General features: G+C 50.7%; 1 protein-coding gene across 1 annotated transcript in view; it reads right to left on the reverse strand.

Moving 5' to 3' along the window:
* Positions 1-19,696, reverse strand: part of mfsd2b (MFSD2 lysolipid transporter B, sphingolipid) — a 194,097-nt gene that overhangs the window by 145,066 nt on the left and 29,335 nt on the right. Inside the window, exon 3 of the mRNA XM_072498859.1 lies at positions 16,403-16,527. Coding sequence (XP_072354960.1) covers positions 16,403-16,527 — 125 coding nt within the window. The remainder of the gene's footprint in view (positions 1-16,402; positions 16,528-19,696) is intronic.

The raw sequence follows: 19,696 nt of genomic DNA on the forward strand, positions 1-19,696 counted from the left end.
ACGCTTTTGTTACGGGGATAGGGTCAGATTACATCCGCCAGCGTCTCTTAGAAGGGGCCACGCTCGACGTCACGGCAACCAAAAAGCTAGCGCTCTCGCTGACAGTCGGTTCGCGCAACATCCATGCCTACACTACCAGCCACGCGGCCCACCACTCCTACGCATCGTGGACTCTGCAGACGACCGCCCATTGGGGATCAGCTAACCCCACACCTGTGCCGCGCGGCAGCCAACCAACCCCGGGGGCCCCAAATGTTACTTCTGTGGGCAGCCAAAACACCCCCGACAATGCTGCCAGGCCTGGAGCGCCCTTTGCAAGGCCTGCAGCAAGAAGGGACACTTCGCTGCGGTGTGTCAGGCCCGCGCAGTCACCGCTATTGTTCCGACCCCCCCCCCACGTACGGCCAGTGGGCGCCACCACCTTCCCCTCCCCGGACCACATGCGGCCCATGGGCGCCTCCATCTTGTTCGACCCCCACCACGTGCGGCCCGTGGGTGCCACCATCTTTTCCTCCCCAGGATCATCAGGCGCCACCATCTTGTTTCCCCCACGACACGTGCGGCCCGTGGGCGGCGCCATCGTACCAGGACCCATGCCGCCCGGGCGCCTCGGTCACGATTGAACAGTCCTGCCCATGCAACCTAGCAATGGCCTCTACCCACGTGATAATCGATGGGCATGAGATCTCCTGCCTGCTGGACTTCGGGAGCAGCGAGAGCTTCATCCATCCCGATACGGTAAGGCGCTGCTCCCTCGCGGTACACCCCGCCAACCAGAGAATCTCCCTGGCCTCCGGGTCCCACTCAGTGGTGATCCGGGGGTACTGCATAGCAACTCTCACTGTCCAGGGCGTGGAGTTCAGCGGCTTCTGCCTCTACGTCCTCCCCAACCTCTGCGCTGCCCTGCTACTCGGCCTGGACTTCCAGTGCAACCTCCAGAGGCTAACATTGAAATTCGGCCTACCACCCCTTACTGTGTGCGGCCTCTCGACCCTAAAGGTCGTCCCACCTTCCCTATTTGCAAATGTAACCCCAGATTGCAAACCTGTCGCCATCAGGAGCAGACGGTACAGCGCCCAGGACAGGACCTTCAACAGGTCCGAAGTCCAGCGACTGCTTCGGGAAGGCATCATCGAGGCCGGCAACAGCCCCTGGAGAGCCCAAGTGGTAGTTGTGAAAACTGGGGAGAAACACAGAATGGTCATGGGCTACAGTCAGACCATCAATCGGCACACGCAGCTCAACGCGTACCCCCTCCCACGCATATCTGATATGGTCAATCAGATTGCACAGTACCGGGTCTTCTCAACTGTCACCCTAAAATCCGCCTACCACCAGCTCCCCACCGTAAGGCGGACCGCCCATACACTGCCTTCAAGGCAGACGGCCGCCTCTACCATTTTCTTAGGGTTCCCTTTGGCGTCACCAACTTGGTTTTCCAATGGGAAATGGACCGTATGGTTGACCGGTACGGGTTGCAGGCCACTTTCCCGTACCTAGACAATGTCACCATCTGCGGCCACGATCAGCAGGACCATGACGCCAATTTTGCCAAATTTCTCCACACCGCCACTCTCCTCAACCTAACTTATAACAAGGAGAAGGGCGTGTTCAGCATGAACCGCTTAGCGATTCTCGGCTATGTGGTTCAGAACGGAGTTCTGGGACCTAATCCCGACTGCATGCGCCCCCTCATGGAACTCCCCCCCCCCCCCCCCCCCACGCCCCAAGGCCCTCAAACATTGCATGGGGTTCTTTTCTTACTACGCCCAGTGGGTCCCAAATTATGCGGACAAGGCCCGCCCACTCATTCAATCCACTCTTTTACCTCACCCGGCGTTCAGCCGTATTAAGGCTGACATCGCCAAGTCTTGTTGCACGCAGTCGACGAGACGTTACCATTTCAAGTCGAGAGCGACGCATCAGACGTCGCTCTAGCCGCCACCCTCAACCAGGCAGGCAGACCTGTGGAATTATTTTCACAGACCCTTCATGCCTCCGAAATTCGGTATGAGTGTACAATATGTAAAAACAATACAAATAAATGAAGACCAAGAGATTAAAATATTGTTTTTTTTTTACTTTTGTCATTTTTATGAATTTAAGATCAAACAGTATTTGATATAATTTCCTGATGTAATGTTATGATAGAAAGAATATGTGTTTATATAGTAATATAGTAGCTTTCACAACAAAAGGTCACCTCAAAGTTCTTCAATATTAATGTTAGATTGTAGTCGCTATTGTTATGCAGCTAAACACAAATGGCAATTTGCACATAGCAAATAGCAATGACATAAATGACATAAATGATCTGTTAACCTGTTTTTTGATGTTGGAAACTGAAGGAAAAATATTAATTGACACAAGGATGGGAGTAGAGGGGAGTTTCCCTCTTTAACATTCATTTAAACAGACAGAGATGGTCTCAGTTTGTATATGCTAATGAGTTGCCTAATGTCTGTTCAAGTTGAGAACAGTCCTTAAGAACCTGTGCCTCCAACTTTAACACTGAACCAATCAGAAAATGGGCAAGTAAAGAGATAATGCCACATAAATAATATAGGATAATATATCAAGCTGCACGCCTTTATGTATAGCGAGATTACGACTTGCAATATGGGAACCCTTGCAGTCGCAGGTCAGACAAAGCGGAGCCCAATATTTGAGATTGGGGTCCCACACTTTACAGAATGTATCATACTTAGAACAATTCACAAACATCAGAAATTCCATGACCATTTCATGCCAGTTTTGAATTTCAGTATATTTGTCACTGATCCAGAATCAGAGGATATTTTTATGAGACGCAAAAGTTAGGATGTTGTACAGCCTTTTTTCATTAACATCAATAATTCTCCCATCTGGAAAACCCAGAATTAGGAGTGCCGCCGGCATGGTTCCAACCTAGTACCACCTGGCGGGAGCTCGGGCCCACGGCCGCGGTGGCCGTCCTGGTGGGGGGGAGGGGGGGGGATCTGACTCCAGGCGCGGTCTACACGGCATCCAGGCCCGCAATCTGAAGGGGCCCTACGTCCTTCCACGCGGGCCTGCTGTAGGTCTCCGCCATGTTGCGCGACGCCGGCGCATGTGCTGACCAGGCTGGCAGTGCAGGGCCCCCTGAGGACCGCTGAATTGCTCGGCCAGGAGGCCCATTGACTCCGGCGTATACCACTCCGGTGTTTACGCCGGCGTCAACACTTGGCTAGGATTTCAGAGAATCCCGGCCACGATCTAAAACACAGGGTATCATAAAACTTTCTAATTAACTGTTTAGGCTTCGCAGAAATCAGGATTTTTTTACACCGGGGAAATAGAAGAGTTAAGGCTTAAAGTTGTCTTGTTAAAAATAAAGGGCGGGTTTCTCCATCCCGCCACACTGGGTGCGGCATGACATCGGGATTCTCCGTTTTGGCGGCTAGTCAATGGGGTTTCCCATTGCGGGGCAGCCCCACGCCATCAGAAAACCTCTGGGCTGCCGGCAAAACGGAGCATCCCAACAGCAGAGAATTCCGCCCAAAGTCTCGAAGTTGCAGATATTTTAAAAAGGAGTGTCTCAGAATGTCAAATTAATGGTACAGCTGCTCAAAGAATGGCACTGAACATATCTCTCAGCCTACAAATGTCTCATCTCCTTAATTACCAAATCCATAAGACCTGGTGGGAGATCTAGGCTGCTCTGAATGGGAGAAAGAGCAGAAGTCAGTTTAGATCTCCCTTCGAGTTGACGGACCATCCTCTGCACTCCAAGAATATCAATAATAATGGAATTCTGCACCTAGCAGAACCCAACCTAATGTCCCATAAAATAGCAAGACCTGCAAAAGGAAAGCAGACTGGTCTGCTGCAATATTGAGCCAAACTGAGGTGGGGTCCTTTCCAACCCAGCCCCTTATAAACCTAAGATGAGAGGCTTATTGGTACAGTCAAATATTCGGGACCGACAGACCCCCCCCGCCCTTGGAACCTGAGAGCTGCAACGTAGTGATCGTCAGACAAGGCTCTTTTTATCCCAAATAAATGATTGGATTGGATTGGATTGGATTTGTTTATTGTCACGTGTACCGAGGTACAGTTAAAAGTATTTTTCTGCGAGCAGCTCAACAGATCATTAAGTACATGAGAAGAAAAGGGAATAAAAGAAAATACATAATAGGGCAACACAACATATACAATGCAACTACATAAGCACTGGCATCGGATGAAGCATACAGGGTGTAGTGTTAATGAAATCAGTCCATAAGAGGGTCATTTAGGAGTCTGGTGACAGTGGGGAAGAAGCTGTTTTTGAGTCTGTTCGTGCGTGTTTTCAGACTTCTGTATCTCCTGCCCGATGGAAGAAGTTGGAAGAGTGAGTAAGCCGGGTGGGAGGGATCTTTGATTATACTGCCCACTTTCCCCAGGCAGCGGGAGGTGTAGATGGAGTCAATGGGTCAATGGATGGGAGGCAGGTTCGTGTGATGCACTGGGTGTGTTCACGACTCTCTGAAGTTTCTTGCGGTCCTGGGCCGAGCAGTTGCCACACCAGGCTGTGATGCAGCCTGATAGGATGCTTTCTATGGTGCATCTGTAAAAGTTGGTAAGAGTCAATGTGAACATGCCGAATTTCCTTAGTTTCCTGAGGAAGTATAGGCGCTGTTGTGCTTTCTTGGTGGTAGCGTCGACGTGGGTGGACCAGGACAGATTTTTGGCGATGTGCACCCCATGGAATTTGAAACTGCTAACCATCGGCCCTATTGATGCTGACAGGGGTGTGTACAGTACTTTGCTTCCTGAAGTCAATGACCAGCTCTTTAGTTTTGCTGGCATTGAGGGAGAGATTGTTGTCGCTACACCACTCCACTAGGTTCTCTATCTCCCTCCTGTATTCGGACTCATCGTTGTTCGAGATCCAGCCCACTATGGCCGTATCGTCAGCAAACTTGTAGATGGAGTTGGAACCAAGTTTTGCCACGCAGTTGTGTGTGTACAGGGAGTAGAGTAGGGGGCTAAGTACGCAGCCTTGCAGGGCGCCGGTGTTACAAAGAACAAAGAACAAAGAAATGTACAGCACAGGAACAGGCCCTTCGGCCCTCCAAGCCCGTGCCGACCATACTGCCCGACTAAACTACAATCTTCTACACTTCCTGGGTCCGTATCCTTCTATTCCCATCCTATTCATATATTTGTCAAGATGCCCCTTAAATGTCCCTATCGTCCCTGCCTCCACTACCTCCTCCGGTAGTGAGTTCCAGGCACCCCCTACCCTCTGCGTAAAAAACTTGCCTCGTACATCTACTCTAAACTTTGCCCCTCTCACCTTAAACCTATGCCCCCTAGTAATTGACCCCTCTACCCTGGGGAAAAGCCTCTGACTATCCACTCTGTCTATGCCCCTCATAATTTTGTATACCTCTATCAGGTCGCCCCTCAACCTCCTTCGTTCCAGTAAGAACAAACCGAGTTTATTCAATCGCTCCTCATAGCTTATGCCCTCCATACCAGGCAACATTCTGGTAAATCTCTTCTGCACCCTCTCTAAAGCCTCCACATCCTTCTGGTAGTGTGGCGACCAGAATTGAATACTATACTCCAAGTGTGGCCTAACTAAGGTTCTATACAGCTGCAACATGACTTGCCAATTCTTATACTCAATGCCCCGGCCAATGAAGGCAAGCATGCCGTATGCCTTCTTGACTACCTTTTCCACCTGTGTAGCCCCTTTCAGTGATCTGTGGACCTGTACTCCTAGATCTCTTTGACTTTCAATACTCTTGAGGGTTCTACCATTCACTGTATATTCCCTACCTGCATTAGCCCTTCCAAAATGCATTACCTCACATTTGTCCAGGTTAAACTCCATCTGCCATCTCTCCGCCCAAGTCTCCAGACAATCTAAATCCTGCTGTATCCTCAGACAGTCCTCATCGCTATCCGCAATTCCACCAACCTTTGTGTCGTCTGCAAACTTACTAATCAGACCAGTTACATTTTCCTCCAAATCATTTATATATACTACAAAGAGCAAAGGTCCCAGCACTGATCCCTGTGGAACACCACTGGTCACAGCCCTCCAATTAGAAAAGCATCCCTCCATTGCCACCCTCTGCCTTCTATGGCCTAGCCAGTTCTGTATCCACCTTGCCAGTTCACCCCTGATCCCGTGTGACTTCACCTTTTGTACTAGTCTACCATGAGGGACCTTGTCAAAGGCCTTACTGAAGTCCATATAGACAACATCTACTGCCCTACCTGCATCAATCATCTTAGTGACCTCCTCGAAAAACTCTATCAAGTTAGTGAGACACGACCTCCCCTTCACAAAACCGTGCTGCCTCTCACTAATACGTCCATTTGCTTCCAAATGGGAGTAGATCCTGTCTCGAAGAATTCTCTCCAGTAATTTCCCTACCACTGAAGTAAGGCTCACCGGCCTGTAGTTCCCGGGATTATCCCTGCCACCCTATTGAGGACTATTGTGGAGGAGGTGTTGTTGTTCCTCAGGGCGGCCAGGGTGAATAGGCAGCACTGTGCCCCTGGCACCAAGCCCCATCCCACACACCTATAACCACACCCCTCCCCCTCTCCGAACTCCCACCCTGCACCACCTGCCAGCACCCATTTTGGCTGCCATGGCCATGGCCTGGCCACGAAGACCACCAGCCACCCACCCCCCGTGCTTCATGATCCTACTGTCGAATACTGTGCATTTCCCTGCCATACCCCCTACCACCCAACCGGCTGCCACCTGCAGGCAGGGCATTAGGCGGCCCACCCAAGGGAAACGCCCACTGTAGCCCCTACAGGGGGCTGCTGGGTGGGGGCTGCAAGCGTACTGCTGGCAATGGCAATTCCAGCCGACAGCACCCTTGGCATCAGGGACAGGCGCAAGGGCCAGAGACCCCCACCTCTGGTGCCGGCCATGGGTGAGGGGGGGGGACGGGACGTGCAGGGGAAGAGCCTGCAGTGCTGACTGGGGCAATCATGTAGCCCGGTGGACCTGGTTGGGCAGGGGGGTACACACCATGCTAACGTGTCAGCCTTTTACCACCTGCAGACAATGGATATTAGAATTCAACCAGCAATGGGGCCTTCCTGCTAGTCACTGCAGCCCTGGGGGATGCCCTGTGGCTGTACAAGCTGGCGCTGCCCGAGGAAGAGGAAGCTGCAGCAGCAGAGCGCGCGGCAGCAGAATATGCAACCGCGGAGCTATCAACGTGGAACAGGAGGCAGCTGCCCCGGATGAAGAGCCGGCTGCCCAACAGGCCAAGGAGGAGGAGGTGCCAAGGGGGCGCCACATGAGGCCTCGTGTGTACCGGCACCGCCTGTCCTTCGAGGACCTGCTGGACTGGACATGCTGTCAATGACTCCGGGTGAGTCGGGAGACAGTGCGACATATCTGCTAGATCATGGCGCACCTGTCACCGTGGGGGTATGGGGGAGGACACCCGCTCCCCCAATGGCACGTCAAGGTGATGGCTGGCCTGCAATTTTATGCGACGGGGTTGTTCCAGGCACCGAGTGGGGTCCTGTCTGGAATCTCACAGACCTCAGTGTACAGGTGCATCCGTGCCGTAACAGAGACCCTATATGCCCAGATGGCTCAATACATCCACTTCAATGTGGACCAAGCACACCAGGATGCCCAGACAGCAGGGTTCGCCGCCATTGATGGGATGCCCTGGGTCCAGAGGGTGATTGATGGGATGCATGTCGCCCTACGAGAACCTGCAGATGACAGGCCGCTCTACACAAACCAAAAGGGGTTCCACTCGATGAACGTGCATCTGATATGTGACATTCACATCTGTGCCTGATACCCGGGCAGTGAGCATGACGCCTTCATCCTGGCACATTTGACAATTCCTGACATGTTCGAGACGGCCCCTCGGCTGGTGGGTTGGCTCCTGGGTGACAGGGGTTATCCTCTGCGTTTCATGGCTAATGATGCCTAACCAGAGGCCACAGCCCGAGGCGGAGACCCACTACAACAACGCCCATATAGCAACCAGGAGCGTGATTGAGCAGTGCTTCGGTTTCCTGAAGACACGGTTCAGGTGCCTGGGGCCCTCCAGTATGAGGCTCAGAGGGCCGCCTGCATCATGGTGGCCTGCTACATCCTCCACAACATTGCTCAGCAGAGGGGCAACGTGCTGGAGGAGGACGTGCTGAAGGAGGACGAAGAGGATGCGAGGAGGGTAAGGGCGGGCAGGATATAGAGCCCAGGCAGGCACGGGAGGCCGCACGATGTGTGCTCCAGAGCCAACACGCACGGGACACTCTGATTGCCTCCAGGTTCACCAACTTGGGGTGGAGGGGAACAGCGCATCTCACCTCCACACACCCCACACACTGGCCACCTCCTTGCCTGCAACGGCCCCTGTGGTATATACCTACCGCATTACGGGCTGCAGATCCTGAGTCGGCAGTAACACCAGGTCTGGTCTATGTGATGGAGGATGATGACAACCCGCTCTGCAATGAGCTCCGGTGCTCCACATTGTTTGACAACGTCTGACTTCTGCCCACGGTAGTACTTTCCATGGTCCACCTGGGTGATCCCTGCATGCGAGCTGGCCATTCCATCACACGGTTCCATCGAATCCCTGGGGTGACAGTGGTGGGGGATCCAGGCCACCCACAATGTCCACCCATTCCCCCCCTCAACCAACATCTGCCAATTCTGCACGCCACCCCACCCGCAACCCCCCCCCCCCCCCTTCCCACCCTCTCTCTGACCATCACATCAGCCAGTGATTGCGCCAGCTCCCTTTGGGACTGGGCCTCCTCCGTGTCTGTCCCCCATCAGCCATTGGCTGGTCAATGCCACCGATGTTCTCAGCCATGACCTGCTGTGTCTGGGCCATGCTCCAAAGCACCGCAGCAATTTCCAGGTGGCTCTGGCAGATGGTTGTTGTGAGTCGCACACCCTGTCCTGGGCCTCGACCAGCACCTGCACAGAATGCACCAGGCCTTGGACATGCTGATCTATAGCCAATACTGTCGCCCCCAATGCCTCCACCGTGGACGCCACCCATGAGGTGTTGGCCTGGGTGGCACACATAGTCGGCTCCACCACCTGCTCCTGCATGCAGTTGGACTCCTCCACCTGCATCTGCAGGTACTGGATGCTCACTGACAACCCCTCATGTCGTCCATGGCTCTGAAATGGGACTGTCCGATCCAGAAGCCCAAAACCCGTCTGGACGGCAGCTAGTCCCTGAGGTCGGCCCACCCTCCGACCATTCTCCCCCTCGGGAGTTCCTTCCTCCACCTGCTGCACCAGATCAGCTGTGTGGTGAGCACCAATTAATGTCCCAGGAGCCTCTTCACTAAAGTGCCCAACCGAGATGAGTGTCTTTGGGATGGTGGAAGGTGTTGGAGACAGCTGTGACGGAAAGTCAGTGTCATCCTCAGACTCGAGATCCGGGGCGTCCTGCGTCTCAGGTGGAGGGCTGGTTAGACCGTGGGCCGGGGTAGAGTGGGGGTGGTGGGGGTGAGCATGTGGGTGGGGGTGAGGGTGTGGTGAGGGTAGGAATGGTGTAGGGTGAAGGTGCGGGTGGAGGGCGAGTGTGGTGTGGGGTATTTTTGGGTGGGGGGAGGTTGACACGTGTCAAGGGAACCACAACTCAGCAGGGTCTCACGTCCGCGCCCGCGGCAGAACTCCTTGCCTGCGGCTGAGCTCCAACTCGGCGCCCTCGCTTTCCTCCGACCGCGTCCAGGGCCCTCTGCTCTGCCATGGTGAGAAGCCAGAAGCCTGGTGCTCGTTCTCAAGTCTTCTCCCGCTCCAGTTAGTTATGGGCGGCCTTCTCCTGGGGTGTGGGGGGGGGGGGGACCCAAAGCGACAGTGTTAGACAGTCCGAAGCATACAGCTCAGGGGGTGGATAGCTGGTGGCCTCAGTGACGGCCGGTATTCGTGCCGGCATGTGGTGCAGTGTGGGCGTTCGGCCATCATCTGGTTCGGAGTGGTCATGTTATGGGTGTGTGGGACGGGGTTGATGCCAGGGGCACATTGCTGCCTACTCACCCTAGCCACCTCGAAAAGGTCGTTCAGTTTTTTCCGACATTGCTGGCCGGTGAGGACAGTGTTATCTATGGCGCTCACCGCTTCTGCCACCTGCGCCCAAGCACGGCGAACGGCAGTGGCTGGCAGCCTCCTTCCCGGGCCAGGCTACAGGGTCATCTGGCCCCCCTCCATGAGGGTCTCCAGCTCGGCTTCAGTGAAGCACGGAGCTGCTCTCCTCTCTGCCATCTTGTTGGCTGGGATGGTGTGTATGGGGAGTGCAGTGTGTATATGCGGCTGCAGCTTGTCAGCCTCCTGAGTGTCAATCATGAAATCGGCGATTCACGCTTCTCATTGAGATTGTGTTCCATGTGGCACCGGTGCTAGCTCCTTAACAGTAACTGAATCTGTCCAGATGTGGCACCAGTTTTGCTGTTGTGAAACCCAACAAATTCTGCGCCGGCGTCAACATTTAATCTCAGAATTAGAGAATACAGTCATAGGATTCTTACCCACCCAAATAAATGAGGATATCAATTTATCGACCTTGATGGAAAAGGACTTGCGGGGGGTGGGGGGGGGGGGGTGGATGGCCATCATTTTTATAGCTTGTCCATTCAATTTTATTACCCAGAGCCGGTGTGATTTTACTTACACTGAAAGTATATTTAACTTCAATTCCTCATCAGAATGATGTGCTCTGTCTTCACTGTGGTTTTTATTATTCAGAGACCCCTCACACCCAGGCTCTGCCCTCTTCCAGACCCTTCCATCAAGCAGAAGACAGAGATCTTAAGACCCGCACATCCAGACATAGGAACAGCTTCTTCCCCACAGCTGCCAGACTCCTCAATGACTCGCCCTCGGAGCGATCTGTTCCCTGTAAGAACACAATTCACGACGCCCTATGCTGCTCTTGTTTGGCCCTAGTTTTGCACAATCACTATTTGTTGATGTATCATTGTCAATGCACTCTGTTGATTATTCTAATGCTTTTGTCTACTATGTACATTCTGTGTACATTCCCTTGGCCGCAAAAAATACTTTTCACTGCACTTTGGTACATGTGACAATAAATATCAGTCAATCAATCAATCAATATTATTTTCTTTCACATTGTGAATTTTCTTGGTTGAATATTTTGTCTTTTCCTGTATTGGATTGGATTGGATTGGTTTATTTTCACGTGTACCGAGGTACAGTTAAAAGTATTTTTCTGCGTGCAGCTCAACAGATCACTAAGTACATGAAAAGAACATAAAATAAAAAGAAAATACATAATAGGGCAACACAAGGTACACAATGTAACTACATAGACACCGGCATCAGGTGAAGCATACAGTGTAGTGTTAATGAGGTCAGTCCACAAGAGGGTCGTTTAGGAGTCTGGTAACAGCGGGGAAGAAGCTATTTTTGAGTCTGCTTGTGCGTGCGTGTTCTCAGACTTCTGTATCTCCTGCCCGATGGAAGAAGTTGGAAGAGTGAGTAAGCCGGGTGGGAGGGATCTTTGATTATGCTGCCCGCTTTCCCCAGGCAGCGGGAGGTGTAGATGGAGTCAATAGATGGAAGGCAGGTTTGTGTGATGGACTGGGCTGTGTTCACGACTCTCTGAAGTTTCTTGCGGTCTTGGGCCGAGCAGTTGCCATACCAGGCTGTGATGCAGCCAGATAGGATGCTTTCTATGGGGCATCTGTAAAAGTTGGTAAGAGTTAATGTGGACATGCCGAATTTCCTTAGTTTCCTGAGCAAGTATAGGTGCTGTTGTGCTTTCTTGGTGGTAGCGTCGACGTGCGTGGACCAGGAGAGATTTTTGGTGATGTGTACCCCTTGGAATTTGAAGCTGCTAACCATCTCCAATTCGGCCCCGTTGATGCTGACAGGGGTGTGTACAGTACTTTGCTTCCTGAAATCAATGACCAGCTCTTTACTTTTGCTGGCATTGAGGGAGAGATTGTATCGTTGCACCACTAGGTCCCCAATCTCCCTCCTGTATTCTGACTCGTTATTCGAGATCCAGCCCACTATGGTTGTATCGTCAGAAAACCTATAGATGGAGTTGGAACCAAATTTTGCCACGCAGTCGTGTATGTACAGGAAGTATAGTAGGGGGCTAAGGATGCAGCCTTGCGGGGCCCCGGTATTGAGGACTATCGTGGAGGAGGTGTTGTTGTTTATTCTTACTGATTGGCGTCTGTGGGTTAGAAAGTTGAGGATCCAGTTGCAGAGTGAGGAGCCAAGTCCTCGGTTTTGGAGCTTTGATATGAGCTTGGCTATGGTGTTGAAGGCAGAGCTGTAGTCAATAAATAGGAGTCTGATGTAGGAGTCCTTGTTGTCAAGATGCTCTAGGGATGAGTGTAGGGCCAGGGAGATGGCGTCTACTGTGGACCAGTTGCGGCGGGAAGCGAACTGCAGTGGATCAAAGCATTCTGGGAGTATGGAGTTGATGTGCTTCATGACCAACCTCTCAAAGCACTTCATTACGACTGATGTCAGGGCCACCGGACGGTGGTCATTGAGGCATGTTGCCTGGTTCTTCTTTTGCACCGGTATGATGGTTGTCTTCTTGAAGCAGTTGAGGACCTCGGAGCGGAGTAGGGACAGGTTAAAGATGTCCGCGAACACATCTGCCAGCTGGTCCGCGCAGGCTCTGAGTGCATGACCAGGGGTCCCGACCGGATTCACTTTCAGGAAGGCCAATCTGACTTCGGAAGCTGTGATGGTGGGTATGGGTGAGTTATGGGCTGCTGTGGCACTCGACAGCGGATCATTGGTTTCCTGCTTGAACCGAGCATAAAATGCATTGAGTTTATCGGGGAAGGGTGCGCTGCTGTTGGAGATACTGCTCGGCTCTGCTTTGTAGCCCGTTATGTCACTTAGGCCTTGCTCAGCCGCCGAGAGTCTGTGACGCTCGTCTGTGACTCGAGCTTGGTCTGATATTCTCTCTTGGCATCTCGGATGGCTTTGCGGAGGTCGTACCTGGACTTCTTGTAGAGCCCTCAGGTGCGCGAACACATGGGCCCTCTTGACAGGCCCATTCAACCCTCTCAACATTCCAGGTGGTGCCCCCCCCCCCACCTCCGGTCAGCCATCCCCCTTCCTGGGCCCGCCCGCCACCCATGTGCCACACATCCATCTGCCCGCCTCCAGGTAGCCCCCACCCCTGAACTCTCTGTCCCCGAACCTAGGCCCCTCCCTCATCAGCAGAGTAACTCCCCCCCTCCCCCCCAGCAACATCACCCCATAACCCAACACCTGCCCTGTATTGAACCAATACACACCTCCCACTGTGCTTCCGTAGACTAGCTCACCCAGCTAGCCTGGTGACCCTCGTCTCTGGCGCCAAAATGTTTCCCACCTATTGTTCCCTACACCCCTCCTCCCCGCCCATTGAAACCACTTCCCTCATCAAACCAAAACCGAACAATCTCCTAATTACCATAGGAGACAGCCCAAAACAGACAGAGACCCCCACAAAGAACCCCCTCAATAGTGCAGCGGCAGTGAGCAAGTACACTGACATCACGTGTTCTGGGTGCAAGAGAGATTCCTCCATTTTGTAGATGCCAGCAGTGTTGGTGAGAGTTCCAGTGCATCTCGTGAACAACCCATTAAGAAGCTGAAATCAGGAACAAAGCAGTATAAAGAAGTTTTCTTGAGGTGTAGGTTTATTAATTGTGCCCACGCAAATCAGGATGCAAAGTCAACGTGTGTTATATGCAGGGAAGTACTGGCAAATGAAAGGTTCAAAGGCATTTGAAAACTATGCATGGCGGGTTCGAGGGCAAACCTCGTGATTTTTTTTCAACTGATGCAATGAGAACTTATATCATCAAATGAAGTCCTTAGCAGAAATGTAACACTGAATGACAAAGCAAGTGAGATCATGAGGACCAAGCAGGCTCAGCTGTCATATTGAAAGTAAACAATAATAATAATCATTTATTGTCACAAGTAGGCTTCAATGAAGTTACTGTGAAAAGCCCCTAGTCGCCACATTCCGGCTCCTGTTCGGGGAGGCCGGTACGGGAATTGAACCCGCGCTGCTGGCCTTGTTCTGCATTGCAAGCCATCTGTTTAGCCCACTGTGCTAAACCAGCCCCATGAATGGTAGGTCGTGAAGTTCGAGCGGCGTGGGTGGCGAAGGTCGCTGTAAAAAGCTATTTTTTGATATAAAACTGGCTTTTATAACAATCTCCATTCATAATTTTTATACTTGTTCCAGGAACAGAGCGGTTTTGTGAAAATGCTCATTGTGTACAAATACTTTTTTCAAATGTTGATTTCATAAAGCCCCAGAAGAGGAATCTTATTCTATTATTGACCTATTATTTTCTGTGCATGACAACACTTCAGTTTGATCGTGCTTCTCATGTGCTGCAATAACATTGGAGGACCTGCAGTTCTCGTGTCAAAAAAGATTGCCAAACTGTTTTAATCCCAGCCTATTTCCCATAAACTGATGAGCAGAAGAATAGCAATTTCAACAGCTGAAAACCAATACATTCTCAGGAACTGACAATACATTCTTCAGAGTGCTAGGTGAGATTGGGAGCAAAATCTACACAGAGATGATAGTTTCATGAGGCAGTCATTGATTATGGAGAGGACAACCAGCTATTTTCAACAAATGGAGGCAACAGAAACCAGAGTAACCACAGATCTGTTCATTTTAGAATAAATTGAGAGGCTCAGAATGAATCATAAGGAACAAATATGCCTCCACGAACTTAATATAATACACAATAGATTCTGGGGCTGGATTCTTCCACCTCGCTCGCCGCAAGAATGCCACGGGCAAGACGACGGCAATGAAAAATCCATCGACCTCGGGCGGGATTCTCCGATCGCCGGGCAAACGTGGCCAGAGAATCCCACCCATGGTTTCAGAAGCAGATGGTCCAACTTGATCAACTGCAACAACATTTTTGTTGAACAAACACCAGATTGATAGTTTGAAGTTCTGCCTTATAATAAACCTGTGGCACGATGAAACCAAAAGTGTCATTTTGGGTGAATTTGGCAAGGTGTTTCTTGCTGGCTTTTTTGATGAGGTCCACACCGCTATTCGACCACACAGGGTGAGACCTACCAGCCATAATGTGACGGGCAGATGCCTGGTGATCCCTCTTCCGGGATCTAACCGGCTCGCCACATCCCACGAGATCCACCGTGATTACGCGAGATGTCGTGATGTGAATCCTGCCCATTGGGGGAGGGATCGCTTTTTGACAAATCTGCACATTATGCATTATATGCATTTCCATAACCTATCCAAGGCGTGGGATCTATCCCCCACAAACGGGGATCAGACAGAACGGCACTCGTGGGGATCTCCCAGGTTGTGGGAGGCCTCCAGGTGCTTGACCTCTGGACAGGGTGGCACCGTAGCACTGCTGGTGCCATCTGGGCACCTTGGCAATGCCACCTGGGTGCCAGCCTGGCACTGGCTAGGTGCCCAGGTGGCACTTCCAGCTGGCAGGGGTACTGCCATGGTGCCAAGCTGACATTTCTCCCGCACTGTGGATTGGGCCTGGTGGTGATCTAAGGGGGTGCGAGGAGGCCATGAGGACCCCCTTATCAGTGAGATGGGCTTGGAGGGGGTTCGTGGGTCGTGTCGGGGGACTGCGAGATCAGGAAGACATCGTGCAGAGCTCCTCAGTGCAGAAAACGGGACTAAGTGCAGCCTCGACCTCACGTTCTCCATTGAGGCCCCACATCTCCCCAAATGGTCGTTCGATAGTGTGGTGTTTCTCAGCACGCTGAACGCCAGGAAACACCCATCTAATCACGAGCGTTACAGGGCTCTGTTCCCATTCGGGTAAATCACGCCCTTAGTAATTTTTTGGGGCCTTAGGGAGTTTTTCCCAGTCAAGCCCACACTTAGAAATGTTTTCAACACAATGAGCATTTTCACAACACTGGGGCTGCACTCCTAGTGAGATCCGGCTGCCATTCTGAAAGGGTAAGTGAGAGGTCACAGAGGCGGTAGCTTTAAAACTGAGATGAGGAGGAACTACTTCTCGCAGAGGGTGGTGAACAATGAGGTGGGCAAATGGAAGGATGGCAATCATCTACGCTGACATTTTAAGAGTTGGGGATTTCTCAGAAATGATTCCAGCTTCTCTTCCTCTATTTTTCACCTTCATACCAACTGGCCACTATTCGAGAGGAAAATCTAGGCCCACCTCTAAGGTTTCTTCTTTTGGTTTTTCTTATTGATTCAGAGTTTTCTTCATTTTGCTCTGGTTACCCATTTCATTTCATTTTCTCTGAGACTATCAACACAGATAATAATGGGACCTCAGCACCCTGCAAGAATACATGTTTCCAGATAATCTACTCAGTCCCAGTGTTTGCCGTCAGAAAATGGCGATCACCATGTAGGTATGGGGTTTCAAAATATCTATAAAGCTTACTCACCATGGCATTAATCTTCCAATCATTGTCCATTTGCTTTTGCTGATTAAATATCCAACAGTTGGATCAGAAATAGAATCCCAAGCTCTTCCAATGAACACTACTAAAGAAGCGTGCAATGGAGTTATCTGAAAACAAGGATGAGAAGCATTTTTAACAGCAAGTAGAATAAAGTATTATAGCTAACAAAATATAAACACGAGGCAGAGTGAGACTGAGCATTCCCTTTGCTGTCCTCTTTCTCAGATGCACCTAAAATATAACAATCCTGATTAATTTCCAGGAGTTGTTTGCAACTGAAATAAAACTCGACATAATTAAATGGAAGCTTTGCAGTCACTCAGAGTGGTCACATGAATGGTACTTATGGGGAAATGTAAAAGGTGTTTTTTGGGGACAGGGCTTAAGAAACACCGGTGGCCCGGAATTTCCTGAAAACTTGCTGTGTGTCTACAGCATACATCATTAAATGTGTGAATTTTCCAGGAAATCATGGCATGAGTATCTCAGGCTGTTATTTATGCCATGACAATATTTCCTGGGACCTTCTACACTGCCTCACTATGACCATCACCAAAACAGCGAGTATCCTATTAACATAGCTCGGTTACCCCTATAAAATCAATGGCAATATCCAATTTTCTGGATCCTTTTTTCTATTCTTTCATGGGATGTGGGTGTTGCTGGCTAGGCCAGCATTTGTTATCCACCTCTAATTGCCCTTCACACAGCATTGATCACCACTGCTACTGAGACTCAACTGGACTAATGTGGTGTTTTGGTGGCAGTGTCATTTATTGCTCTAAGATCACAATAGGTATATTGAACTGAACTTCATTTATTTGGCAAATGTGAAACAAAAACAAAATTGGTAGTTGGACATATCAGCTAACTGGAAAGTTTCCTGTTAAATGAATTGAATTTTTATGAGCCATTTGATTGTTTGTATCAACTTGTGAAAATTATTTTTGGGGAAGTTGGTGTCACTGGGAAGGCCAGCATATGTTACCCAGCCCTAATTGTCCTTGAGGGTAGTTAAGTTTCAACCACGTTACCGTGGGTCTGGAGTTGCATGTAGGCCAGTCCTAGTAAGGGTGGCAGATTTCCTTCCCTCAAGACGTTCGTGAACAAGATGGGTCTTAACAACAATCAATGATAGTTTCACAGTCGCCACGACTGAAACTAACTTGCAATTACAGATTCATTTATTAATTAAATGCAAATTTTGACCAGCAGCCATGGTGGGATTTGAACCCACATCCATAAAGAATTTGTCTGGGTCTCTAGATTACTAGCCCAAGGATATCGCCATGATGCAACCATCTCCCTAGAAGTCGCTATTCTCAGATCCTTTAGCAGTATTAGTCACATGTTTTAACATCAAATATTCACTCACCCCACCGTCGTGTTGGGTGCTCTGCTACATAGACGAACCAACACGGTTGCGGATGGTACAACTCAGTTTTATTACTAACAATAACAACATCTGTAAACTGGTTACTGTGGTTCGTTCATTACCCTCTAACCTGTGGACCTAGCCCTAACACTATCTTGGAGAAGCACTCAGCACATGGTAAATGTCTCAGTGGCTTGCTGTGAGCTCTGTGCCCAGAGCTGTCTCCTGCTGGAATGAGCGGGATGTGTTGTGTTCCCCGTTTTATAGTGTGTATGCTCTTGCCTGTGATTGGCTGTGATGTTGTGTGTGTATTGATTGGTCCGTTGATCTGTCCATCAGTGTGTATGTATGTTTGCACCATGATGTTTATCTGAATATCATGACATCCACCACTGGCGCACTACATTTGCTGTGAGTTTGAATTGCACTACAGCAACCTAGCTCACTGGTTTCTTCACAGCATCAACTTAATTATAAGTTCGAACCCCTCTCACCGTGGGTGCTGCCTGGCATGTTTAATATTTAAGATTGCATGGTAGCACAGTGATTAGCACAGCTGCTTCACAGCTCCAGGTTTCCAGGTTTGATTCCCGGCTTGGGTCACTGTCTGTGCGGAGTCTGCACGTTCTCCCCGTGTCTGCGTGGGTTTCCTCCGGGTGCTCCGGTTTCCTCCCACAATCCAAAGATGTGCAGGTTAGGTGAATTGGCCTTGCTAAATTGCCCTAGTGTGCAAAAAAGGTTGGGTGGGGTTGCTGGGTTGCGGGTATAGGGTGGAGGTGTGAACTTGGGGAGGGTGCTCTTTCCAAGTGGAAGAACAACTGAACTGTAAGTAGAACCCAACACCCAGGCAGCACTCTTAGGACCAAGGGTTATGCTCCATTGAATTTCTATTCCACTTGTCATGGGAAATTTGTCTGGCAGGAATTAGTGTGTAGGGCTGTGAAATGGGAGAATGAGCGTGGCCTCTAGGTTTGCACTTGTCATGCTGATTGCAGTCTTCCTTCCCTCTAATTAGCTGTGCCTTGTCTGCCACAAGAGGCAGTCATCTGCCTGATATGCTAGTTCACCCTTCATTTACAAGTCAATTGTGCCAATTAAATCTGCGGGGCTATAGTTCACTGCCAGTGATTAGAGGCCAAGCAGGACCATGCATATATGAGTTGTTTTAGGCGGCACCCCCTTTTCAGTTTTTTGATAAACCTTTTATTCTAGTTTTGTTTGCACTTAAGCCCCATGCTCCTGATCTACAAGCACCCGGTGTGGAGGAGGGCGGGAAAGGAGGGGGCCTCCTCATGAACCTGCTCCTGGGCCTGACCAAACTACACATAATTAGGTTCAGGAAGCGGGTGACCCAGGGGGTCAGAGACATAGAATAACATAAAATCCCTACAGTGCAGAACGAGGCCATTTGGCCCATCGAGTCTGCACTGACCCTCTGAAAGAGCATTCCACCTAGGCCCACTCCTCTGCCCTACCCCTTTACCTAACCTACAAATCCCTGAACACGAAGGAGCAATTGATCACGGCCAATCCAGCTAACCTGCACATCTTTGGACTGTGGGAAGAAACCAGAGCACCCGGTGGAAACTCACGCAGACGTGGTGCGAACATGCAAACTCTACACAGATGGTCACCCAACGCCGGAATTGAACCCAAGTCGCCGGCGCTGTGAGGCAGCAGTGCTAACCACTGTGTCACCATGCCTCTCTGACCTGACTGCTTGCCCCTCTACCGCAGCTACATTTGCAGGCTCCCGAGCAGGGCGCCTCAGAGCTGGGTGCAGACAAGACCCTTGAAGCCTTGTCTCTACAGAGCCACTTTGCACCCCAGAGGAATCCATTTTTAGAACACCCGGTGGCTGGGGCAGCATCTTGACCTCTGGATCACTAGGCGGCGGTGGC

The sequence above is a fragment of the Scyliorhinus torazame genome, chromosome 4 (genome assembly GCF_047496885.1).
Source record: "Scyliorhinus torazame isolate Kashiwa2021f chromosome 4, sScyTor2.1, whole genome shotgun sequence".
Classification (NCBI taxonomy): domain Eukaryota; kingdom Metazoa; phylum Chordata; class Chondrichthyes; order Carcharhiniformes; family Scyliorhinidae; genus Scyliorhinus; species Scyliorhinus torazame.